Genomic DNA, 27,495 nt, shown 5'->3' on the forward strand with positions numbered 1-27,495 from the left:
TCTTGGTTCCTGCAGGGAATTTTTTTTCCCTTGAACTAGATTTTTCATTATAATATCCCTCTTGTGAAGTATTTCAAAGGTATTTTATTATACAAATGAATTGATAAGTCTCCCATAGACCTATGCTATATAAAATGTCACCAAGTTAATAATCTGCTGTAGTATGTTCAGTAAGATTCTTTGATTTCAGCAATGGAAGCTCTGATGCAGTGTTTAACTCAAATATAGAAAAAACAAGCAAACAACAAATGAACCTAAATAAACTGTGATGGGTTCACTCTATTTTGTGCGTTTCCTGCTAAGGTGTTAACTCAAGTGCACAAGGCAGAACAGTGCAAAGCTGCTGGACACAGAAGCCATGCACTGACTATAGAAGTGGTCCTTGGTACTGCACTATTTTACCCTCTGCAGTTGCACAGTTCAAGGACATCAGGATCCAGAGGGCTGCAGGAAGCCTTTGAAATCCTTCCACCTCCCTCAATAAGTAGGATTAGTCAGTGCATAGTGATACAAGGCAGGGCAGTTATTTCCATGGGACTTGCACACTATCTTTCCCGCATGTGCAGCAGGGACACAGTACAAAAAGGCAAGAGTTTACCCACCCAGCCCAGTGTCTTCAGTGTGCCATTAGAACATTGAATCCTCCCTGATTTCTGCTCCAAGAAGCAATAATCTCAGAATTATAGAGGGATCTTCATATTCCTGTTGCACTCTGTGTGAAAAAGAGGATCCGAATTAAGGCCTTACCTATGTGACAGATCACAGGGGATGAATGCTGCATGGAAAGCAGCCAGCATTTGAGGCATGACCGTCCACTCCAGAAAACAAAGGTCGAAGCCAAGCCTGCCTGTCTGGCAGCTGGGGAAGGGTAACAGGGTTTCATGTGTAAATACCTGCCTATAGAAGGGGATATGATGCCTTGTGACAGCAAGGAGTGAGCTCTGCTGTGCATCCCAGGAGCCTCAGACCTGAGCATCAGGTGCTCCTGCATCAACAGGGAGATGAGAGCTTTCTCAAAAGACAAATATAGATGGCACTCGGCTCCAACTTTTCTGCATTCCCATCCCCTATTTGGAAATGAACTCTGGCATAGCTGCATGATGGCATTTTCTAGTGAAGCTACAGTTCTATTCTGTAAATTTTCCCAGTATACATAATTATTGCTTGTGCACATCTGCTTGTAAAGTTCTTTCTATGGAGAAGCCCAGACTGCATCAGCAATCATGCTTTAAGCTTTCAAGCACACAACAGTCCACATTAAAAGAAAAAAATAATTAAGGCAGAGGTATTAGTCATTTCATGGAAAAGAGCAATTATCATTCAAGTAGATTTAATCTTTGAGTACTGCTGTAATGACTAAAATGACATAAGTTAACTTCAAAATAAGTATGCTGCCTGCAGTACTCCTCCTCTCTTTATGGATACTTGATAACAGGGTGTTTTGTCAGCACGGCAGGGAGCCAGTCTCACAGTGCCCCTGCTCTCAGGGGGCTTGCTCAGTGCAGGGGAAACCACAGGGCTCGATCTGCAGCTGCAAAAAGGAGAAGATTTAGCACCTTACTAAGGCTTTGTCAGGATGATTCTGCAAATGACTAATTTGTGCCTTTTCTTTAACACCTTCCCTTTACTCATAACCATACTTGTATTAAAACAAGCTCCTAATATTACGTATATGTAGTTGTCAGAGTATGGAAATGAAACCCAATGAAAACATACACATAATCAGTATTTTTATATTTTTATCATACAGGTGCATGCTCATTTCACATAGTTGTGTGTATATATATAGGTAACCTCTAAGTATAACGTGAGAGAGTAAGTACACTGAAAATATAGCCTTCTAATTATTGACAGCAGTTTTAGTCCTTACTGAAGTACATACACCTCCTGTTCAGGGAACCTGAAGTTCTGCTCTCCCACCTCGACAGCAGTTTCATTAATCTGTATTTAACTTTCTATGAGTATTTCAAGCAAGTCGTGCTTCAGCTGAGCACCAGCAGCTCTGAGCACTGAACAACACAGACCCATTGCCTTGGCTTGTAAAAGAAGCCGGTTGCTCTTGCCTCAGCCACGAGCAGGCAGGGTGCTCTGCCATCATCTTAGTCAGAAGAATCATGTGTATAAGCCTCAAAATGGGGGGGGGGGGAATGCACAACAAAAAAGAATAACTAAAGAAGTTTGCATTGTTGTTTGTTATTTAACTCTGAACGCTGTTTCCCGGTGCCAGCCGCCGGCGGGTGCCTCGGCTCAGCCCAGGACCCACAGTGCTCAGGGGCAGCGGCGGTGCAGAGGCGCAGCAACTGCCACCCGCAGTCTGGCGTGTCCCGCGAGGCCTGCGAGGCGCGGGGCTGCACATGGTGTGCCACCGACGTGGCCAGCGCTCCCTCGTGCTTCTTCCCTGAGGACAGTCCCTATGGCTACTCGCTGGGTGGGAGCACTGAGAAGACAACCAAAGGCTGGAGGTAAGTGTGCGCGGCTCCTTCGGCGCTGCAGTCCTGCACTGCACCGTGACCACTGCTGCCACCCCAGGGCAGCTCCCCACATTCTAGGATCTTGTCCTGGAATGGTTTGGCTTGGAAGGGACCTTAAAGATCATTCAGTTCCAACCCCCTGCTATGGGCAGGGACACCTTCCACTAGACCAGGTTGTTCAGAGCCTCGTCCAACCTGGCCTTGAACAGTGCCAGAGATGGGGCAGCCACAGCATCTCTGGGCAACCTGAAGTCAAGAACTTCTTCCTAATATCTAATTCTCTCCTGCACGCTCAGCTTGCAACAACAAGGATAATGGACGTAGTTCCCTGCATATGAGCCATGCAGAGCTGGGGTCCTCTGCTCATACCACGCTGCTGGTGAGGAAACTGAGTGGTGGTACAGCATGGTCCCTCCTGCTCTGGGATCTGTGTCCCAGGAGAGCGGTAGTACCTATTTTATCCATTAACGGCAAGGAGAGCCTAAACTAACCTCAGAGATTATTTCTCTCGATAAGTCAATGAGTTATTTAGAAAAAGCTGATGTAGGATAGCTGCGTTGATGTAGGATACCTGCGTTGCAGGTAGCGAGCGGTTGCACTGGGCATCAGCACATGTTTCTATCACAGGGTAACACTGAGCAAGCACCAGGCCTTGTCCCTCTTCGGAAATGACATTTCCCCGGTCGTCTTGGAAGTGGAGTTCCAGACAACGGACAGACTCCGGTTCAGGGTGAGTATCTGGGGGATGTGTGCTAATTAACCAAGGCAATACATGCTAATGAATGAGCTAACCTGCCTCCTCCTCACCTTGTTGTAGCTCTATGACCCCAACAGTCAGCGGTTTGAAGTCCCACTCGAGATCAGCTCCCCCGGGGTTACAGCCGATGAGGCCAGCTATGATGTGGAGCTCACGGATGACTCCTCACAGTTCAGGATCAGGAGGAAAAGCACTGGCACTGTGCTGTGAGTACCAGATGTCATTCACATTGCTCTTTGCAGAAATTAAGCACCAGTTCCTCATACCTGATTGCTTGGGTCTGTGTGACACAGGCTCAAGCACAAACAGGATGTGTCATAAACACAGATTTATGTCCCTGGAAAATACTCATTATTAATAGGAGTATGTGCCTGTGTAACAGACAATTATCTATGTGCGTGTATGAAAGGTTATTCAGCAAGCCAAATTTTGAGGTTATGCTTTCAGTGCTTGGGACACTGGTGGACTCAACTCGTGAAAGCACTGAAGATTTCTGAAATTTGGGATGTTTTAATATGTCAGAATTTGAGCACTAAATCTCCTCTCACTCTCCAAGAGGTAGGTCTAGGACATTAAAGCTCAAAGCCATGGAGGCCATACGTCCATAACTTCCACTGTCTTCAGCGAATGGCATTTGTGGGTCTAGTTTGTCACTACAAAAATACAGTTGTATTCTCAAGCTGGCACTGTCAGTTTAACTCCAGCAAAAGCTCCTCCACTAGCAAAGGTCACCAGGTGTCATAATTTCCCATTTTCTTGGCTTCCACCAACGCATCTCTAGTGTGTAATAGTACTTGGCAAGAGAGTCCCAATCAAGGCGCACTCCTGCCAGCTGCATTCAGGGGTGCTACAGTGTGACATCAACAGCAGCCTCTGGCTGGCTGTGGTGACAAATGACAGTGTTACAGAGTGCTCTGGGTTATCACTGCTTGACTCAGGCAGGTGAAGGAGATGCACAGAACATAGAGATATGGGTACCGTTCACATCAGGCTGTGTTTGTGTCTATATTAGCATTTTAATTCAGCAGCACCTTTAGATGTGAAACTCCTGGTTATACCCAGCTCTTGTGCACTGGCTGACCTTGTAGTGGTTCTGAGGAGCATGGATTAAGTCCTTCCATGTGGCCTTACCGGTCAGGTGTGCTCTGGGAGCACGCACTGTGATACGGCTGTTATCAGCCTACTTCAGAGCAAGCCCCAACATGTGTGTGGCTGCTGCGTGATCAGCACCAGCTCTGCCTGTCTTGCACCCACCACTAGTGTAAGCACATTCCCTGATCATTGCGATCGAGTAATTAAAAAATTAGCTCAGATTCCACCCCCCCAAAAAACTTTTTGTTAAACAGATTTAAAATACAAGCACTATCTTTGTGAGCAGTGTAAGGATGCCTTAACACGTGTGATGCAAGACAATACAACCTCTAGAATGGTTCGAGTCTGCAGGTAGAACTACCACACCAGGTTTTTAATTAGCTGCTCATCCTTTTAAACTACAATCTCATGGCATCTCTTTTTATACATGTTGCAGTCAATTCTGTGAAGTTTTTTGGTTTTTTTCCCCACGCTATTGTACATGGATGTAATATACATTACTCTGATAACAAAAATAATTCAACTCCTCATAAAACTTAACAGCTTTGTGAAAACAGTGGGCTTACATTAAAAGCCCAGTTTTCTTCTCTTTGTAAGAAGAGTTTTTTTTGGTAAAGGCTCATTAGTTGGGATGGTGATGCAAGAGGGGAATGCATAACAAGACAAGGTGAGCAGCTAGCTCATAGCCTGTTCCCACACAGCCCTCCACAGCTTCACCCAAACCCCAAGGGCTTAGTCTCGGTTAGTCAAGGCATCCTCAAACTTCGGGCATCCCAGTTAAAGGAAGGGGCCTGCCATGAAGCGGGCACAGGTGTGATCTGCTGAGCTGCCAAACACGCAGCAAGAGGCAGAGGAGCACAAGTCGGTCCCTGCTGAGCAGGTTTCCAGGAGGGCACATTCACTGGCCTACCACGGGCCCGGGGAAGCTTCCTCCATAGGCCGGCAGTGAGTGAGGCACCCTTTTTGTCCCCCAGAATCTGTGCTCAGCAGCGGCGCAGGTGTGGGGTGCAGCAGCGATGCGCTTCAGAGCCCGGGGAGGTAGAGGGCAGTCTTGGTTAGTAGCATCGGCGCAGCACTCGCAGCGATGCTCTGCTATCGAGCGTTGCAACTGGAAAAGCATGTGCTGTCTCCAGACAGGTAAAGGAGTTCTCCTGAATCCCAGCCGGCCCCCAAAAGAGGAAATTGTGGGCGAATATAATGGGCAGTTAGTAGGGTTTTATCCTGCAAACAATGGCAGGGCTGCTACTAGAAGATTCTCATCCGCAGAGACACGGGATTTTGCATATAGAAAAGGAAATTATGAGTTCCTGGGATTTTTTGTTTCGTGTGAAATGGCACAGCCAGTACTATAGACTGAAAGATCGCATCTCGGCAGGGAGCCATTCCTCTCACAGCTGAATCATTTTTGGAGTTAAGTTCCTTGTGTGAGAAGCAGAAATACTTCCCTTTCTTTTGCTTGCCTGTCCGTCCTGTCAGGATGAGCGAATGCAGATGTTCAGGGATGCCTCCACAGCCTGACTTGGAGGGCTTTGCAACCTCCTTAGCCACCAGAATAGCTGTGCAGATGGAAATCTTTCAAAACAGAAAGGCAGGTTATATATCCTGACCTAAAAGCCAGGGGCGGCTGCATTTGCTTGGCTGGGGAAGATGAACCCTCAGCAAGCAGTGTTACAAGAGCATCCCCACCAGTGACTGCAGTAGCTGGCTGGGTCCAGGGGAGCACTGGTGGCATCTGGCATGTTAGGTAGATTTTCATGTTAGTTCAGCATGCCCAAAGGCAGGTTTGGACGCCTGGGAGGTGGGTCTCAGCATGCTGTGGCAAGGGTTCAGCAGGAACTGCTGCAGAGCATCTTCACCATTGTCTTGCCCCCTGTCCCAAGTGCAGTCTGCAGAGAAGATGCTAACCCCCAAATTTTTTCCTCTGAGCTCCCTGCACAGGTGGGAGCTGCTGTTCCAGAGCACTCAGAATGCCTGTGTTCCGGCTCAGAACTGCACGCAGGTGCCTCTGTGGCTGTGCCAGCTTAGAGCAGGCTGTGTAGGCAAGTGTTCCTGAGAAAGAGGTGAGCACCTAACACCTGGAGAGACTCCAGTCTCCTATTTTAAGATGAGAATGGCCACGGCCTTGCTGTCTCAATGAACAGCTGAACCAGTCGTTAATCTTCGTATGAACAAAAACACTGCTCAGAACAGTTGATGTGGGCAAACAAAGCCTCCGCACAGGTGCTGTAGTTGCACTCCCTGGGTGTGGGTGGATCATAACTCATGTCTACACCAAACCAGGTCATGGGGCTTTGCTAGACCTTTCTAACATCTCTGAGGAAGGCTTTTTTATTGTAAAGCAATCCCAGATCCTCAGAAATCTCTTTTATGTTCCTTATTATCTCCCACCAGCAGCTTTGAACTCCTGGATGACCAAGTCCCAAAAATACCTAAAATCCCTCCTGATCTTCAGCGTGCCCTGGCATAGCTGGCAGTCCACATGGGAAGGGAGCAGCATGTCCCAAACAGAAACATGGTATAGGTTTGGGTTGTTCTTTCCAAGTCCATGCTTATATTTGCCTCTCCTCCTTTCCATGGTGCAGTCTATCCTATTGTTAGCGTCTTTGTGCCACAGACTTTGCAGTGATGGGGGAGCCGACACCAGGATCCACATCTGTCTACTTGATTTAAAACCCCATCCCAGCTCTGCCACTCGCATGCACAAAGCCTCCTCCTTGTGTAGAGTGATTTAGTACCACGCTGGAAACGATGCAGGGGAGAGACAGCGGAGACTTTGAGGTGTTCCTGAATGTGCTTCACAGGCACTTCTGCTTGCTGCATGCGAGGAGCTGTTTCTGCAGCTGAGGTACCCAAGTGCCAGCTCAAGGAGGGCAGGACAAACTGGGGGCTGCATGTAACCACAGTAACGGGGGAGAGGAATGAATTATGTCAGGGGAGAGATATTAACAGCTGACTGCAAACATGCAGAGCCAGCAGCAAGGAAGAAAGGTGAAGTCCCACTGCATTGATCCAAGGTAACCAGGTGACAGCTGCTGCTTCATCTGCATCGGGTGAAAATTAGATGGGGTTCTGAAGGAACCTACAGCAATAAAAATAGGAGAGAAAATATTGGGTTGTAGTAAGGCAGGTGAGGGAGCAAAACAGCTTCTGAGTTATTTCATGGCATGTGATCTCAGGTTGAGTCCTACTCTCCTTTCTGCTCCTGCCACTAAAAGCAGCAACCCCTGGAGGACGTAGTATCAAGTATAAGCATGGAGGCTTCAAGAAAGCATAGATTTCCTCAAGAACAGAGAGTAAAAGGCTGGGAACTGTTTGCTTTAAGGCAGCGATAAATAACAAAGACATCCTCATTTTGCAGTGCGTGATTACTCTGTGGGACTCATTGCCCCAGGGCATACTGACATGGTAGGCTTAGCAGGATGCACATTCACGCATAATAAAAAAATCATCTGTAGAAAAAACACCAAAACAACTATTTTTGTCTCCTTGTTTCACAACATAAAGCTAATTCTATGAAAACAGCCAGAAACTTCCTCCATAAGCAAATTATTGCAAGACTGGCTCTGAGTGACATCTTATGCCTTCCTCTGTGATATCTGGCCTGGGCTGTTGCTGGAGACAGGCTGCAGAGGGATGGACTATTGATTTGATTCTCCACTTTAATATCCGTTCTCCATCTGACTTTTCCTTCATGATGTCATATGAATAATGGAAGGCAGAACTTTTTTTCCAAGCCAGATAAGTGCTCCTTTCTCTCTATTAAGAGTTTGGAATACCTCGTTTGCTATGACACTTGGGAAGATACAGCACAAATAACCACAATCTAATCAAGATTTTCCCCAATTTCCAAAAAGGCTGCTGCAGAGTTCAGCTGCCTTTTTTATTGATTGTGGTAGTAAGCACAGGCACCACTTACCATGAAGATATTTTTACATAGGCAAGGCTATTAGAATGATTTATAACACTATTGTCTTAAACTGCAATTTTGCTGAAAGCAACAGGAGCAAATTGTGTGCATCATGGGTAACTTGGGTTTGCTTCTAGTTTGTAAAAGCCATTGTTTTAGTCTTCTAATCATTAAGATTTATGTTACGCAGGCAAGAAATATTGTAGGTATATCACTTATCCAAGTGTTTTTCAGAACAAAAATGAAGTGTTTGTTATATATCCAGCCACTTATAGGAGATGTGCTGATACCATGACGAAGAATACAGTAGAAGTAGAGCAGAACTGTGTCAATAACTGTAAATATACCTGCAATTCTTTCTTTTAAAATGTCATGTTTGTGGAAAATCTGTTGGTTACTCATGCTGACTTTCTCTGCCTATTTGAGAAGTCACCTTAAAAGAAAGATAAGCATATAAAAATTCATTTTTATGTGCCTTCGGCAGTCCAGTGGTGCCCCAAGACTTACAGCTAATAAGGGATATGGCTGTTGTGAGACTGTGTCATGGTTTAACCCCTGATGTGTACTGAGCCCCACACAGCCACTTGCTCACTGCCCCCTCCAGCAGGATGGATGGGAAAAGAATTGGAAGGGCAAAAGTGAGAAAACTCATAGGTTGAGATAAACAGGTTAAGAATTAAAATATGATAATAATAACAATAATAATAAAGATAAAAATAAAATAAATAAACCCAAGAAAGATGAGTGATGCAAATGAAAACAATTGTTCATCATCAATCGACTGATAGCCAGCCAGTTCTCAGACAGCAGCAAAATATATCTGAAATTAACCTAAAAGTAGGGCCTATACTCCTCAGCCCCTATGGTACTTTTCTGTTTTATACGCAGCCTGCTTATAGAGCAATAGTCTGTGCCCTCTGAAAAGGTATGTCCAAGCTCTGCCAAGAGGCTTAGGCCCATGATTGATAGCCATGTGAAGTTTCCACCTGAATTTGCACACAGATAATATATACAGGGTGCTCCCTTTCACAAGGCTGCAGTTTCCAAAGGGTCTGGAGGCCAAGAAAAGCAGATGTTAGAGAAGACATTTTCTTCAAGCATCTGAGTGGGACAGGTGTTCACACCTTAGAGAAATGAGCTTGTTTCTCCAGGATTCGTTGCAACAAGAAGGGAAAAGAAAAAAAACCCTCTCCCAACCTAAAATGATTTTTGAGTGTCCAGATAATTCATGATGCATGTCCTAATGATGTATCATACATGTGTCCCAAGTCTCCTTCTTGAGTGCCACCAGCTGCTTGCTCACAGCAGGTGGGTCCATGCTCTGAGACATTGCACACACCACAGCTGTTGGTCTCCACTAAACATAAACAGAGCAAAGTCATTCAACCAAGCCAATTGTCATGGCCAGTTCATATTACTAAGGTACATTACTCTTGAGTACAGTGCATGGTGTTTGGAAGAAAACAATAGCTGGGAAGGCAGACTTCCCGGGCAGGCAGCAGGCAGCTGTTTGCAGGCAATGGGCCAGGCAGACATGTGGGGTGTATTTCTACAGGCAGGAGCATTCCCACCACAGAGGCACTAAAAGGTTAGGACTTTCAGCCATGAACCTGAGTGCAGCTACTACCCCTTGTGCACGGGAAAGGTTTCTCCTCTTCACAGGCTTTGCCATGTCTAACTGCTGGTAGGGCTTGATTTTTTGACAGTGAACAACTTCTCAGCTGTATTTTTAGATTTTTTTAGATCCCTTCTGTTGTCCATCACAGCACTGTTATGGGCTGTAGAACTGCCAGAGAACCACGTGCATAATGTCATCTTCTGCTCCCTTCTGTTTGATTCCTTCTCTCTGCTTTAAGCCATCAGAAGGAGAGGTGGGAGAAATATAACTTTTTTTTATTGTCTCCAAGTGTTTCAGACATCTCTTTTTTTCATTTAAAAGATTGCTTTTTGCCAACATAACACAAGCAAACCCATAGAGTAACACAACAGCTTACCACAGTGTGCTGCAGAGCACAAGGGCAGCCACTTGGGAGTGGAGGCAGAGAGAGGTGCCAGGGGAAAACCTGTCAGTGCTTTCCTTCAGATGGGGAAGACAAAATGGTGCCCAGGGAAAGGAAAGAGTCATTACCAGTCTTCTTATGTCATACTTATTTCTATATATTGTTGTGGTAAGCAGAGATGTAAGGGAAGATGAGGCTGATGGAGGGCGATGGCAGTGGCAGCACAGCATGGGGAGCTGCACTGTTGGGAATGTCAGCCCCTGGGGAGATGAGTGATCGAGGGAAGAAGAGCAGGGCACTGTTTTGGTGATGCCATGCAGAAGCTGAGCATGTAACAGTGGCCTGAGGGAATGCATGAGGTATAAAACAGTTTCTCTGTGCTATTGAAAGACATGGTGGGGCAGAGGGGTTGTTCCTAGGGTTGGAGTTTGCTCCGCCCCAGTGACCCTCCTCTGCTGAGTGGAAGGAGCATTTTTGATGCCATGGTAACAGTAATTGCTGTCATGATGGGAAATGTCAGTGCTGTAATGTGGGTACCATGAATGTACAAAGCCTCATGTCCTCTCAACAGACATCATGGAGAGTGCTCAATGAGTTAGGACAGATATTTAAGCTCTTCCCAGAGCATGTCCCCTCCGGCATCCTTTGCTTTTTGCATAACACCATGGTCTGCTCAGAGCAATGACCATGCCTGCCTTGGCATAGAGCAGAGCTACGTGGCGGCGCTCCTTTGGACAGGAATATAGCTCCACAGAGTCCATCCGTGTTCCTACACAGCAGCAGCCTCTTGCAGAAAGGCCTCTGTTTGCCAAGGGCTGGATCTGATTCTCAGGGATGTTTTGCGTGCATTAACCTTCCTATATAAAAAATAACCTTATTCAGTACCACATGTAGGTGGACGAGATGATGGAAGGGAGGGAGGGTTGCTGTTGGCAAACGACTAAATCAAGACTTAAATACAAATTCTTACTTTTCCTGCTTGTGAGAAATGCCAAATAGGCCTTTTTAAAATAACACAGACCCTTCACTATGTGTGCGTGACTTAAAACTAGGACACTTTAGGGATAGATTGTGCCTGCTTTGCATGGAGAGGCAGGAGGGTGCCTTGGATCCACCTCTGGGCATCCCTGTGTGTGGCTATCCTTGCTTCCTCGTAGAGGCTAGTGTGGTGGGAGTGGCCATGTCCTCCCAGTCCCCCAGCAATGGGGACTTGTCCCCAAGCAGGGGTGCTGGTGGCACGGGTGGCAGCCAGGGCTCATCAGGGAGCGCATCTCTTGTAGGGTAGCGCTGCTCCCTGATAACAGAGCCCATCTTCCACTGCTCTAATTTACTGGTCAATTTGATCAACTATTTAATTTTGTCAAAATCATTGACAAAAGACCATTAAAAGGAGAGTTATGCCACTTCTATCCTCTATGGCTTTGGCTCATTTATTTTAATTAGCTGTAACAAATTCATGGTTAAACAAGGCTCGAGAGGGTGCTATCTAAATGTGGTACTCATGGCATACACAATACCATTAACAAAACACTTCTCCACAGCTTGACTATATTCTCCCCCATCTAGCTTGCAGCTCATTATAGCACGAGGGATAGGAAACAGAATGTAACACCTAATTAAAATGTGAGCTTGTGTCCACAGATGATTCGGTAGAAAGCAAGGCACTAAACTGGTGAGAGAGGTAAGAGAGTCATCACATGAAAAACATCTCATTCAAGCAGTCCGGAGGAAGCTATCCCTCTGCTTCAGGCACCTGCATAAAGTCAGGGTAACGAATATTTGGGTCCTGATCCAGCAAAAGATTAGAAAGTAAAAACTGGTAGCACAAAATGTCTGTTGTTCCCATTAAGGATTCTGAACCCCACTGCGTAATAACAATTTTTAGCCTGCCCTGTTGGTTGTCATAGAAATACCACAAGCAACCACTTATTTTGGTAATAAGATTATAGATAGTGTCTTCTCTTATTTTAGTTGTTCCTTTCAAAATTATACTGATGCATTTTATTGTATCCGTAGACGAGATAGCTGCAGCCATTGCAAGGTGAATTCAGTGTGTGTTAGGTTAAGCATGTAAGAGGCTTGCACAGAATTTAATGTTGTGGGGTTTTTTTAATATTGTTAGTCTCCAAAATACAAACGAATAAATAGGCATATGTGAACTTCAAATGATGCATACCAAAGAGAAGCAAACTAATCGTGTCTCCCTCTGTTTGCTGCAGGTGGGACAGTCCCCTCGCTGATCTGATTTTCTCCAACCAGTATCTTCAGATTGCAACTACTGTGCCATCCACTTCGGTGTATGGGTTTGGTGAACATGAGCACCCATCCTTCAAACACAGCATGGACTTCGTTACCTATGGCATGTTCAGCAGAGATCAGGCACCAGAGGTAATTTGCTTTGTACAACACCTTTTGTCCTAAGTTGTATCACCAAAAGGAAGTGGTGAGGTTTGCTGAGGGGGCACCTCTCTCTATATGGTAGCACTGAGCTAACGTGAATCAGTGCCAAACACGGAATGTCATACATTTCACAGGTGTCTTAAGTTTTAATTAAATGACAAAACCCTGAGTCATTTTGAGGGGACTTTGAAACCTTTTATCAGAAGCTTTCTCACGATGCAGCTAGTTTTCAGAAAAAAAGTATTTTGTGTGCCAAGATCCTGGTTCAGGAAAGCATTTAATTTCATGTTTGGTTCAATCCCTGATCATCCAAACAAGCTGGACTTCAGCAGGACCCGTTAGATGTTTGGCTAAACTGGAGTCAGTGGTTGATGAGTCTATTTTAACTGGCAAAGCAGTTCTTACCCCTGTCATTTTGAGGGTTTTGGAAGAGTATGGAAGGTTTAACTTTTTAGGGGAGACTAAAAAGTATCATCATGATGAGGCAGAAAAAAAATAACTCTTTTCTATCAATTTGACTTCATAGCAATTTAGATGAAAAAATCCCCAACCTTTCAAAACAAGTCTCTATGAATGAATTTATTTCCTTGTTTTTCCATATATACCTAGCTAACAGAAAATATGAAAAATAGCAAAGTCAAGCCATATCTAATGTGCTGTTTGTATTTCAGCCATTTGCCAACCTCTATGGAGTTCACCCTTTCTATATGTGTGTAGAAGCTGACTCCAATGCCCATGGTGTTCTCCTGCTGAACTCCAATGCACAAGGTAAATAGATACATGGATTCCCTATATAGACTGCATATAGAAAGATGATAAATTAGTAAATATAAGAAGCTGTTTTACTGATTGCTTTTTCAATGTGGTATAAACAAGAGTGACTGTTCCATGACTGAGGTCCCAGGAATTGCTATAAAGTTTTCAAAGCGATTTCATTAGAAGGACTGCTTAATAAGGCGAGGTATTTTCAGGAAAAATTTATTATTAAGTTTTGGGTTTGGTTTTGTTTTTTGGTTTTTGGTTTTTGGGGTGTTTTTTTTGTTCTTTTTAAAAAACAGATGCACAGACAAGGAAAGGAGAAGGTGGAAGAAATTTCCTCTGGGATTGGCATAATCAATTTAGTTTAGCCCTATATTCTGCCTGTGGAGAATAGTTTTGTGCGTTGCCATGGTCACCTTACTGTATTAATCCACTGCTATAATTTCAGAAAAGGGGAATCTTCACTCAGTTTATAAAATCAGTTTTTCCTGGAAGCCAATGACGTCCAATAAGAAGATTAAAATAGCATAAAGGAACCCTAAACACAAGCTTGTGGTTCCTTTTTATATATAAATGAAACTGAGACAAATGGATCTGTGCAATCTACTCTGTGTGAGTTTCTGTGATTTATTGTTGCACAATGCCAATCTGAAAGAGAAGATTACAGAAACACTGGACAACTGCTAGCCTACATATGGGTCCTGTTTGCTCATCCAATCATACCCACAAGGTGTCAGGTAGTGACTTGAATGTGTAGCCACCTCTGCCTCAGGATACACTTATGTACAGAAGAGCCCAGCATGTATATATATATAGGATAGGATGCAGTAAAATATTTCAGTTGGAAAGGACCAACAGTGATCATCTAGTCCTGACCACTTCAGGGCTGAACAAAAGCTTAAGAATGTTATTAAGGGTATTGTCCAAATACCTCTTAAACACTGCCAGGCTTGGAGCATCGACCACATCTCTAGGAAGCCTGTTCCAAGGTTTGACTACCCTCTCGGTAACGAAATGTTTCGTAATGTCAAGTCTGATCTTTCCCTGATGCAGCTTTGAACCATTCCCATGTATAATGCAGAACTGGTTTGTACTGAGAACCTGTTTTTCTCTTTTCAGATGTTACTCTGAGTCCAAACCCATCTTTAACTTTCCGCACTATTGGAGGGATCCTTGACTTCTATGTCTTCCTTGGACCAACTCCTGAAAACGTAATTCAACAATACACAGAGGTTAGTAGAAAAGTGTATACGGCACACAGGGCAGTACCTTGTAACGAACACTGCTGTAGTATCAGCAGGTAGCACAGCCAAAGCTTTGTCCTGACTTGTTCATACAAAGCCATAGCTTCAGGTCTATGGGCAACATGGTGTATGCTCAAGCATCTGCAAGCAGTCTGTCTAAGCGTAGCAGACTGGCTGGGTGTTCAGTGCACATCTCCAGCCTTTCCTGCAGCATTTCACTATTGAGAGGAGTGCATTAAGGGATGCAATGACTAGAAAGAAATTTGTCCAAGCTTACTTTTTTCTGGGCCACGGTGGTTTTACAGTCTTCACTACATGGCTGTAATGGTGTTCTGACACTGTGCATGGAGGAAACAAAGTAGGTAGAGCACAGATGGGAATGTTGGGAACTTTACATCTGCCAGACTTCAGAGGTGTTGAATGAATTTCAAAGGCTTCATACCTTTGTTTGCTACTGGAATTGCCTGTTAGTTTTGGAGTTGTCACCCTGTTTTTTACTAATGAAAACCCATGTAATTGCATTGGAGAGCACAGATGTGAAAAAACATTCTTACTGCTGGTCTCACAGAGCATAACTACTTGCTTTCCAATTGCCCAGTGTTTTCCAAAGAACTGAGAGTACACATACAAATAGCTGTTTTGGAGATGTACATTCAGTTATTACCCAGTGAGGGCTGCCCAGAAAAAAGTAGCAGGTAACATGTTCCTCCTGGTCACCAAGTGCCAGGTGCCCATTAGCTGGGCCCCTGCACAGAAAATTGCCACTTCAAGATCAAGCTCTGTACATAAAGAAACTGGTGCCAAGCCTAAAGAGTGTGGAGCAAAGTTGAGAAGGGGCATGTCTCTGTAAGAAGGGGGATGCATGTGTGCAGACCCTGAGGTTTAAGCTGCAACAGGAGGTGCCAAGCAGCCTGCGGTAGGGCATCCTGTAGCTAGGCAGCTGGAGCTCACAGTGAGGTGTGCACGTGTTTTGCCTTGCCCTCTGCTGCCCCAGCAAGGGACTCGAGCTCCGATTTTCAGCAAACATTTTGTCTTTCTTCACTTTTCAAAGCCTCCATATCATATGCATGCCTTCTTTTAAAGTGCCTGAAATGGAAACAGAAATATTGTGGTTTGGACCAAGGGAAAAAGAAGGTTTAGCCCAAAAAGAAAGTATTGGTGGGTCCTCCCCACCAGCCACCTCTGACCCTGGTGCCACAGACCAACCAGCAAACTGGGTTTTGAACTTACACATCAACAGTCAAACAAAGCAAAACAAACCCAAACAACCCCCCTCCCCAAAACCCCCAACAAATAAAGAAAGAACAAGCCAAGTGACTCTCCATGTAGCCGCAGCTTTGACCCCTGCAATGAAAGCACCTATTTCACGGGAGTCGCTGTGGCAGTGTGATGGAGATTAGAGCCATCCCTGCTTCTTTTCAAAGCCTTTTGCTGGTGTTCGAAGGCAGCATTTCAGTGGTTTAGCAGGTGGCTGGCAGCTGAAAATAAAATGAAAGAGTTCTCACTCCTCAACTGATGGGTACTGGCAGCTCACTTTCCACCCCTGCCTCTCTGGAAATGGAGCTGGAGTGAAGAAAACAAGGTAAAGGGGAGCCAGTGGGTGTCTCCTAACTAGACATGTCACATGCCAGGACAAAAAATCCCCTACTCTGTATTCTCCGAGCTTGCACTCAGCTCTCTAGGGAATCTTAAAGAACGCATGGTAGCAATTTCATAGTGAAATAATAACTTCTTCAGTAAACATCCTGAAATTCTGGGATCGCAAATGTTACAATTACCTTATTATTAGTCTCTGGGTAATGATTTGGCTTTTATGTACAAGATCTGTGGGAATGTGAAGGAGACAGAAAAGACTTTATTTTTCAATTGTATTTTCTGTCACACTGAGAGGACTCTCCTGCATGGTCATTGTCATACTCCAGGGAAGCAGAGGGGGTGGAAATAAGCAGTGTGACTGATGTCGGCAAGGCACTGCTCAGCAGCATCCCTCAGCTCTCTTGGCTGTTTGCATGGGTCTCCTCTGGAAAGTGTGTTCTGGGAGCTCACAGCTGCAGGGTATCCTGGTGGGACCACGCTGCTCTGCTGCATCAAGCTCCTTGGGGAATTGGCACCCACCTCCTGCCTATGCAAACATCTGCCCAAAATCACTGCGTGGGGTGTTTTGCGGGGGACCACCCATTGCATCTTCTCCAGCAGGGTCCTAGTGGTATGGCAGGGTGGCCAGGAGCCAGACAGTGCCTGGCTGTTGAGAGCAAGGGAGCTGTGTCCAGAGCAAGGGAGCCATGTCCAGAGCAAAGTGCCCCCCAGCTTACAGAAATATTTTGTGCTGTTGCCTTCAGCATGCCGCTTCAAGACCTGAGCGACTCCCCTGGCCCCTGCTGTACTAGTTTCTGTGAATGATTTAGGAGCTTAGCTCTGCTCAGTGCTTTTATGCAGCTCCCTCCAAAACAATGAGTTAGGACAGCCTTGTGATGAAGCTCTTTACTGGGTTTCTGGATTATGCAAGCTTTCCCCATGCACCTCTGCAGCTTGCTGCCAGCACCCTGGAGTGGCTCATGGGCTCTTGCCCAGAGCCACTGCTGCGTGGCCAGGGGGGGACAGATGGGCTGTGTAAGAGTGAGGCTCCCTGTGTGGTGGTCAGGGGTGATGGTGGCTGCTCTGCCAGGGCCACCAGCCTCTCTGTGCATCCTCGGGGTGAGGACAGGTGGCAGAGAAACCCATGGTGACCCTGGGTGTCCTCCTGGCCCAAGGTGATCTGCTTTAAATGGGCTCCAAGAGCAATGCACGGAGTGGGAAGGGAGCAGAGGGCTGAATGCCAGTGCCTCTGTCCCCTGTGCTGTGTCTTGTGTGGAGCTGAGGTTGGCTGTTGGATGCATCCTGCCAGTGACACCACAGCACTGCAGCAGTGATGGCAGCAACAGAGCATGTGGTGGGCATCGTGCAAAGGGAAGGAGAAACCTCCATCCTGATCCTTCTGCTCCCTAATGTCCCTAAACATGGCCATGAGGAGCACTGCACTGGGCACATCAGAGATGGTCCTGCTACAGCTTTATGTATTACATATTGTAGTTATAGTTGTTTATTGTAGTTGCCCAAGGAAGTTGTGAATGCTCCATCCCGGGCAGTGTTCAAGGCCAGGCTGGACAGAGCCCTGGGTGACATGGTTTAGTGTGTGGTGTCCCTGCCCATGACAGGAGCTTGGACTAGATGATCTTAAGGTCCTTTCCAACCCTTACTATTTTATGATTCTATGTGTGTTTGACAATAATCACAGTTTTGTCCTACTACAGAAGAGGTCCAGTGTGCGGAACAGTTATATAACCCAAATCTCACTTCTAACAGCAAATGCCTCAGTTTGCAGAAGGACGGGAAAAAGCAGTAATAAACTAAAGAGCTCAGCAACTGAGCTGAGCCTAGCTAAGGCTCTACAGCCTGACCTGGTACCAGTCCACCATTGCAAAGTCCACTGGTGGCCTTTCAGGAGAGAGTAGCAGTGCATAGCAGTAGAATATAAGCTCCATAACAAGACACTCAGCAAAGTTATAGCCCAACAAATGGGCATTTAACATCTTTTGGGTGGAGAGAATTTGTTAATAACAAATTTGTTATTTTATCAGAAATTATCCAATGACAAGCTTCAAGAGAGCACGTTGCATGTCTCCTAATTCTGTTTTAAGAACAAATTGCTGGTTTACTTCCTCCTTAGAGAAACATAGCATAGTTCTGGGCAGAAGGGACCTCGTGAGGTCTTTAGTCCAGCCTCCTATTTGAGAGGTAACATGGGGAACCTGCTTGAACTTACAGTTTATCCCAGATGATTCAGTGAGAGTTTCACAGTTGATTTCATGGGTCTCCCAAAAAAAGAATAAGCAGCTGATAAGTGTTTGTGCAGCAAAGAAGAAGGTTTGAAGACTTTGGCATTGAAACTTTTAGGCCCCTGTGGTTGTGAGCATCTTATTAAGGGTTCAGCAGCTTGCAGGGCCTTTCTCCTTGCTCTTCTAAAACAAAGTTCAACTTAATGGTTGGACTTGATGATTTTAAAGGTCTTTTCCAACCTTCTATGATTCTATAATTCTGTGCATAGGCTTTGAGTGGAGGTTACCCCCTGCCTCACTAGATGCCCACAGTGCTCACTTGCCTGCCTCAACCGCAGCAGATGAGCTGGATACAGATATCTGGGCCATAGGAGCACCTATGCCATTTAGCTATTGTGTGACTACCCAAACACACTGTTTCTGTGTCTAAATCCAGAGCATTAGCCCACTTGGATTTTTATAGTTTCCTCCTACAGCTCTTCCTTAAAGAAAGGAAGTTTAAACAAATATCAAGCTTCAAAAGTAATTTTATATGACTAATTAGGCTGCAAGTTTAGCAATTTTAAATGTGCTTGTGTTGCTGGAGAGCTCATCTCCTTTGTAAGCACAGGAAAGAATATCTCTCTTTATGGCTTCTATGATACATAGGACATAACTCTTCACCCATTTCTCTTGCATCAAAGTCTTTGGTCATAGTGTTAATAGAACAGGATCCTGACATACTGTATGGCATTTGTAACTTTGTTTATATCCTTGGTGCTCATAGTAATAATGTTATTTGTCCAGTTACTCAACACAGGGAAAGTGAATACAGGTCACCTGCTCCCTGGGCATGGACTTTAGTGAGATGTACATGTTTTCACTGAACTTTTCTCTCACTGCACGATGCTCCCAGGGTATCCCCCACATTCATCAGCTCTCAGGTGCATCTAAAAAAAAAAAAAATAAAATTACATAATGCCAAGTTATGTAAATGTGGAAAAAACAACAGAGAACTTGTTAACAACTCCAGGAGTTATTTAAGACCCAAGTGCAGGAGGAATTGTAGAACAGAAAATAGGAGCTATTTCTTTTTCTGCTTCTGCACTACCATACTTTCCCCTTTTTCATTCCTCAGTTTGGATACTCCGTATATTTGCTGTTTCTGCATTTCTCATGTTTTCTTCTCTCAGTTCCCCTGACATACCTCGTTTACCTTTTCTGATTCTATGGAAGTCAGTTTTGCCAAGCAGGCTTTCTCTGTCTACTGCATTTTATGATCATTTGTATGCAGAATGCAATCTATATGAATTAACTAGATCCTAAATATATATCAATTCCAACATGCATTTTCAGGTTTGCGAAATTACATTCCTGCCTCTGCTGATCCATCTGCTCGTAGGTACCATATGTCAGTTACTTTATATGGAAGCTTCAGGGGGATCCATTAAAGAGAGTCCACAGCATAATTAGAAAAAAGAACATTTGTTTTCCCAGCTGCCCTGTTTTCATCTTTCCTCTTCAAATGTTCTGCTGATTTCAATTAAGCTCACCATAGATGTGCCATCCTGGTGAACCTGGGGAACTAATTCCTTTAAAACTTAATATCTTCCTTGCAAGGTGGATTTTCTTCAGCTGGTTCAGATGTAATCCCAAGCGCCTCAAAGGATGCTGTTACAAAAACTGCCTCGCAGAGCTGTGAGGCAGCTCTGGTGCCCACAGGCAAGACAGCCCTGTCATGTAGGGCTGAGCAAACCCCAGCGCTGGGGCTGTGCCCTTTGGGAAGCACAACGGTGGCCACGGCTCCACCTCCAGCCCTGCTGGTGGTCTACCTGGGTGTTTGATAGGACACGGGGACAGACGCAAATCCCCATCCGGCTCTTGAAGCACATTGTACTGGTGATGTCCTGGCTGGTGTCCTCCCCAGCCAATAGTGACCTGGGGTATTGCAGGACCTGGAGCAGGGCTGCCCAGGCTGGTCACCCCCATGGTGGTTCCTGTTTCCTGGTTTGCTGGGGGAGAGGCAGTGGATGCTACATAGACACACTACCAGGGCACTGGGATCTGAGTTCAGCTGCAGGATTAATATTTATCAGTTGGTTTTCCCTCTTCCTTTTGTCAAAGGGGAGAAGCCTATGCACAAACCATTTTATTTCATTAGGGAGTTATTTTGTTTTGCTCTGTCTTTTTAACCTTGTTTGTAGAGGTCACTTTGTATTTACAGCAGAGAAAGCACAGGAAATGTGCATCTGCTTCAGGAGCACAAAGTGGTGGTGTTCACAGAGCTCTTCTTGCAGCCTTGGCTGGTCTAAAACAAGCTCTGCTGCCTTCTCAGATTAATTTATCCTGAGTATGGCTAGTGTGGTTGTGACAGAGAAGCAGACTACTTGCCCTGAGGCTTGCTGTTCTCTGCTGGACACCTCGGTGCTAGCTCACGGGGTGTCCAAGAGATGGTTCTGAGCCATCCTGCCCCACTCAGCTCTCTGCAGGAAAACCCCAGCAGAGCTTGAAAGATGGTCTGGGCGATCAGGTGTGTCCACACAAGCTGGAAACAACTAGTGACCAAATGAGACTGCACCGTGGTGGCAATGGCATGTCCTTGCCCACCAGTCTTCCCCTACATGGTAGGGGCCACCTTCATCTCTCCAGGGCCTCTCCCACAGGCATGCAGTGACATGCAGCAAAGGCTGAGTGCAGCTGCGTCTGGAGCATGCTCCTCATAGCTATCTTGTTTCCTCTGCAGATCTTAGCCCCAGCGAAGTTGGAGGTGAAGTAGGCATTGAGAAGAGTGAAGGGAGTTAAGTCTGGTAGAATGGGATGGGTAGCAGGCGAACGGTGCAGCTGTGCTGCTCAGCCAGCGTATTTCTCACAGAGCGACTCAAACCATTAGCCTCACCACTTGTTCTGGCCTCCTCCTGCTTTTTCTTAGGTGAGATAGCAGCATCCCAACAAGCAAAAGTGCACTGGTAGCCAAATTTGTAATGCTTAATGCTTAAAGTTTGCCTGTCTGACTGCAACCCATTCTTGTTTGGAAGCAATTTACCCCATGTGCTCTCCCAGCTCAGGTGCATTGAAACATCCTCTGCTTTTCCCCACTTCTCTCCTGTACCTGTTTCTCTGTCCAGTGCAGTTTGCACATCTCGCCAGCTCTAGCATCTCTGGCACATTTTAGAGCAATTTCAACTTCAGCATTGCTTTCCCAGGGCAGGCTTGTACTGCAGAAAATCCCATAGGAAGATGTGCCTTTATGTGTTGCGATTTCTAGAGAGCTTAGCAATGCAATAGATACAGAGTGCCAGGAGTGCCTTGGTTTATTTAATTAAAGTTGGTGGGGTTTAGCTGCCAATATGCAAGTTTTATTCTTTTTCACTTCTTAGTGTGATTACCTAACTATAAAGATCCACAAGGAAATAAGGGAGGAACAGTTATTTAGCCAAAGGAAGTCAATAGATGCAACTGATTAATAAGTCACGGGTGCTTACTAGCTACTTCATTTTCATGTATTGCCTGAAAGGATGTTAGAAATACTGAACAAAGGTTAATTTTGTGGAATCTAACTCTTAGAACTGGAGTAAGGATTTCAAGAGATGTCTCCCAGAAAACAGCAGTGTGTGCTAATGAGGCAATGCCAGATTTCAGCTTATTTCTAGAACAGACACATTGTGGTTGCTTGTCCCAGGTTGCCAGAGCAGCTCTCACCGGGGGAAGCAGAGCAGGATGCTTCACTCCCCTATGCTCTCAATTGAGTTTCCTCATGCAATTTACATCTGGATTATGTGGAGCCACTGGAAATTAAATATTTATAAAATCATACGTAGCTCATTACCTCCTGTTTCACTTGAGAATTTTGGGACCAAACAGTAACTCTGACCTTGAAGAGGTTTGTGAATGCCTGGCAGCACAGTGCTGTGGGCAAGCAGTGAGGCCAGTCAGTCATAAGTAACTGCATTTCATCAGGGTGGTGTGTAAATATAATTAAAACTTCAGAGAGCTCAAATAAACATCAGACTCTTGATGAGTTAGTTCAGCTGGATGTGGCAAGAGAAATTAGCAAAGCTGCTGTTGCTGCATCGCGTCAGAGATTTGCCTGCTGTTGACCAAAGGGTTTGTGGACTTGGCATGGGTCAGGCTGTGCAAGGCTCCTCACTGGGTTTCTGCCAGACTGTGTCACATAAGAGAAGGCATGTGCTACTGTGTGGAGGCTGAGACCTCAGAGAGACCCTCATTTAATATTACCATGGGCTTTAGACACTGTCTTCCACTGGGGTGTTCTTAGAAGTGATGCACAGTGTGGGTGTCACTCTGAACCTCTGCTAAGGACAAGGATCCACCAGGAGAAGCACTTTTTTGAAGCAAGCATACTATACAGTGAGCTGTTCTGAGAAAGCAAAGGGTATTTCATGGATGTGTGATACCTGTGCCCTGATCTTCATGGCTTAAATGAGCTGAGAGCCACTCCTGGTGTTTCAGAATAATTTCTCTTTGTCTCACCCTTTGCACTTCTGTATTCCTATCCCTGCTGTAGGCCATTGGACGCCCACACATGCCTGCCTACTGGTCTCTGGGATTTCACCTCTCCCGATGGGATTATGGCAGCATTGATGTTTTAAAGAAAACCGTTGATCGTATGCACTACTATGATATCCCATACGTAAGTATGAATTTTTCACTGTGTATACTAATTCTACAATGCAAAGTGAGAGGAATAAAATTGTGATAGAAGAAAAGTGATTTATCCTACAAAGAGAATTGTAGAATAAAAGACTGTTCATAATCTTATGTAGTGGTTTTGCTTGTAATATCTTCACAATGCTTAAAAGAACATTTAAAGCAGGCTTTGAACATGAGGTTTAAGTGCCGCTCTTGGCTGCATAGCTGGTGATTCTGGTGCGGATTTACTGCTATGCAGTATGAGGTGCTAGCATTTTAAAAATAAATTATGGTACTTCTGATGCATATCACTGCCAAACAGTTGCTAAACTAGGACTCCTACATTTCTATTTTGTCCATTGATACCATGTCAGTTTTTTGGACCTGAATCTGGCCTGACAATTATTTACAATTTTTATAGCCAATCTCTTAGGTTTCATTTCATATGTTAATTACCTTTAGAATTGCAGTTGCATACATTCTAATTTTCTGTATCAGATACTTCAGTCATAGAATAAGAGAATCATAGAATAGTTTGGGTTGGAAGGGACTGCAATGAGCCACCCTGCAATGAGCAGGGACATCTTCAACTAGATCATGTTGCTCAGAGCCCTGTCCAACCTGACCTTTAATGTTTTCAGGGATGGGGCATCTATCACCTCCCTGGGCAACCTGTTTTGGGGTTTCACCACCCACACTATTAAAAATTTCTTCCTTATATCTAGTCTGAATCTACTCTCTTTTAGTTTAAAGCCAATACCCCTTGTCCTATCACACTAGGCCCTACTAAAGAGTCTGTCCCCATTCTTCTTATAAGCCCTATTCAAGCATTAGAAGGGTGCAATAAGGTCACCCCAGAGCCTTCTCCTCTCCAGGCTGAACAACCCCAACTTTCTCAGCCCTCCCTCATAGAAGAGGTGCTCCAGCCCTCTGAACATTTCTGGGGCCCTTCTCTGGACTCGCTCCAACAGGTCCATGTCTTTCCTGTTCTGAGGACTCCAGAGCTGGATGAAGTACTAATGTAATGTTTATTTTAAAAATGTTTAGGATGTCCAACATTTTGATATTGACTACATGGAGCGTCGCCTGGACTTTACCTATGACAAAGTGAACTATGCAGGTCTGCCACAGTACCTCCAACAGCTGAAGAAGGAAGGAATGCACAATGTCATAATTCTGGTAAATTAATGATGTTGCTAATTATTTCTCTATTTATAAGAGCTATTTTCAGCATAGTGTTCATAGCAGTATCTAGGTGCTAATGCACACATGCTGTTATACCAGATTTTCTATTTTTATCATTTGTTGAGAAGAGCTGAAGAACAATTTCTTACAGATTTCATATTTAAATAATTGTTGCATTTATCAGATGTCTGTGTACCAGCACCATCCCTATACTGTAACATTAATTCTCTTTCACTTTGTCTCACTCAGTTATGAGAAATTTTGCCTCTGTTAAGGGTTGAGTTGAAGTAGGATTGGTTTCATGCCATTCTTTTTTCCTAGAAATGAACAAATGAGTTCAATATGCACACATAAATAGTTGAATAGTGGAAAAAATCTATTCATAGTTATTCTGGAAAGCTAGTAACTACAATTCATGTTGCCTCATATTTACTTTTCTTCTGGATTAATATAAGAGATACTTGTTTGCATGAAAATTTGTGGAAAATGTATGTTGAACCTGTAACCAAAATTCACGTATGACCAAATTGAAAATCAGAGTTTTCCATCTTCGCCCCCAATTTTGCCAAAAAAGTTTGCTGTTTCTCTCCAGCAGGTCCCCATATATGTCCTTGTGCTAAAATTACTCTTTGTCACGGTAGCTAAGTGAGTGCCAATGGTGTCAAGCAAATCAGGGACCAATTAAATTGACATTTAAAGAAAGAAATAAAGAAATTAAGAAATTTTAGAAACATCCTTGACAGATGCACAGACCTTGCTCTCCAGGGTCCCCCAGCAGCATGGTAGTAGGAGGGCTGCACTCCCCAGCACAGGGTCCTCATCTAAAAATCACATTATCTTGTAAAACAGATAAAGTCAGAAGTGCCTCCTTGTCCTTGTGTTTAATGCCACAGTTTGTTGTAAAGTTTAGTATATGACTAAGGATGGACTAGTCAGCACCACGGATACCCATATCAGTGTTTTCTGTTTAAGACAGTTATGAGGTTTGCTGTTCTTTGAGCTGCGGGTGTTCTTTTTATGGTTTCATTAAAAGTACCTGCTCTGAATTTATTATTGGCCTAATCTGCACTTTGTCATTGTACTATAATTACATTCACTGCTAGGAATCTCAAACAAAACCACACAGCCCAAGTGATTAATTACATACTGATAATGGAAATAGCAGCTTATATAGTGAGTGCTGTTAGCCAGCATTTTGTCCGCAAAGATACATTCCCATGAATGTCCCAGTTCTTTTGCAGCTGTAAACTCATGAGAAGCTCCAGGGTGCAGCAATGAAAACAGTTTCCATCAGTGGAGGTCCAAGGCACAGAGTTTAAACAATAACAGACTACTAAGCCACTCTGATGGAGAGCAACTTCAAGACAAAAGTAGTCCAAAATTAACTGGATGCATCGTTGTAAATAATTAACAGTGATAGATGAGCACATGTGCTGTCAGGACTGAGTGCTCTTTCCAAGTATTAGACAGTTTAGGTTCCCTATATCCTCAATACTGCTCTAAAAATTACCTAATCTCTATGGGCTCTAACATTAAGTACCACCTGCCTATTTATTGGTTTATCTCAAAAATGTTTGCTAGACATTAATATATCAGTAAAATACTATGAGTCTGGGGTAGGTCTTCCTGTGCACACGTTGGCCTTTCAGTAAATCCACAGTAGCCACCTCTCTTTCATCAGACTTAGGATGCTTCCAGTTGTTTTGTACTTGCTTCTGGGTAAGAAGCTACAGGCAAGCAGTCGCGGGTTGGTGCGTGAACTACATTATCTTCTTACTTGTGTGTTTAACTTCAACAACATTTTTGAAAGCCCCTTCAGTTTCTCAGGTGACACATCTAGAGCAGTGCAAGGAGGTGTTGCTATATAAATCTAAATTCAACTGTTGGGTAGATGCAAGGCGTATAATAACAACAACTTTAATCCATGCAATGAGCTAATGGGAATCCAGATAGGAAGCCCTTCTTTTCTCCTTCCAATTAACCCATAACCAAGAACTGTATTCTGCTCTAGTTCTTTAGATAAGCTTCTGAAAAAGAGCAAAAACTGATCCAGTTTTTCCTTCATTTTGTAAAAGCCGATGGAAAGTACAAGTTGCACTGGCAGTGAAGTTTTCTAGTTTCACTTTATTACAGTTGCTGATATTTTTGTCAAACTCTAACTGTTAGCGTTCCCGTAAGTTGAGTCAGGAGCTGAAACAGTATAAAAGGTTTCATTCCCAAGTGACAGCAAAGCCATGCTAACTGCAATCAAGGCAAGTGTAATCCAGTTTGATAACAAAAGAACATTTTTCTATTTAGATTCCCTTTGGGTAGTGACAGTAATGAGTGAGTTCCCCAAGTGCAGCAGCACATTGCTGCCTCTCTTGTGATGAGTTCAGGAAATGGGCTCTGATTGCAGTCACTTAGTGTCATGCAGAACCTCTAGGAAATGGATTCAGGGAAGAGAGTTCAGTCCTCCTCATCTCAGACCACTCTGGTCACAAGCAAAGTGCAGATCGTGACAGCCAGCATACTAACAGCAGTAACCTGCCTGAGGATGGGACCTTGAACTTGGTTGTGGGATGGCTGGTTCCTCACCGTTGGGAAGTCCAGTCCCCACACTGGCATCCAGTGCTGAGAGCCCTCCATGTCTATGGCCACCTTGCTAGTAACATGGACCCATTATCAGAGTCTCTAAATGTAGTCCCTCAGCACTTCTCTCTCCTGATCTCTTTCAGAGGCCACCCCCATTTACAGGAAATTTTGACTAAGAGTGTCAGTACTTGGTCATCATTATAATGTTGAATAATGTGCATGCTTCAGCTGAGTCAGAAGAAATATGTTCTTTAGAAACGAAAGAAATTCTAAAAGTAACAATGACTACAATGTGAAATTATAAACATTATTACTGAAGAGGAGCTTTAATGAAAGACCTTGTATACCTTCCATTAAAACACACTAAAAATAGAAACAGCTAGGAATGACATGAGTGACAAATCACTTAAAAGTCAATAGCAACATGCTTATGATTCAATATAATACTTGATATCTTTAACATTTTAAATTCCAGCTCTGTTAGCTGTAGAGGCTAAAATTTCCAGAGATGAGTTTTTATGGATGTGCATCAAAATCTATGTTCGGGGCCATAGGTAGAATTACATTGGTCTGGATAAGGCTGGTTGCCCCCAAGTCTCAGGGCAGTCGGAGTTAAGGGTACTCAGCACCTCTTTTCCAAGAGCTGCTAACAGGCATGAACT

The 27,495-nt window shown here is 44.4% G+C and overlaps 1 protein-coding gene across 1 annotated transcript in view; it reads left to right on the forward strand.

Annotated features, from left to right (window-relative positions):
* LOC115604806 (sucrase-isomaltase, intestinal-like) overlaps positions 1-27,495 on the forward strand; it is a 58,092-nt gene that overhangs the window by 984 nt on the left and 29,613 nt on the right. The window contains exons 2-9 of the mRNA XM_030478229.1: positions 2,228-2,462; positions 3,099-3,201; positions 3,289-3,434; positions 12,447-12,615; positions 13,299-13,395; positions 14,506-14,618; positions 22,950-23,075; positions 24,122-24,253. Coding sequence (XP_030334089.1) covers positions 2,228-2,462; positions 3,099-3,201; positions 3,289-3,434; positions 12,447-12,615; positions 13,299-13,395; positions 14,506-14,618; positions 22,950-23,075; positions 24,122-24,253 — 1,121 coding nt within the window. The remainder of the gene's footprint in view (positions 1-2,227; positions 2,463-3,098; positions 3,202-3,288; positions 3,435-12,446; positions 12,616-13,298; positions 13,396-14,505; positions 14,619-22,949; positions 23,076-24,121; positions 24,254-27,495) is intronic.

This window comes from Strigops habroptila, chromosome 3 (genome assembly GCF_004027225.2).
Source record: "Strigops habroptila isolate Jane chromosome 3, bStrHab1.2.pri, whole genome shotgun sequence".
NCBI classification, from domain to species: domain Eukaryota; kingdom Metazoa; phylum Chordata; class Aves; order Psittaciformes; family Psittacidae; genus Strigops; species Strigops habroptila.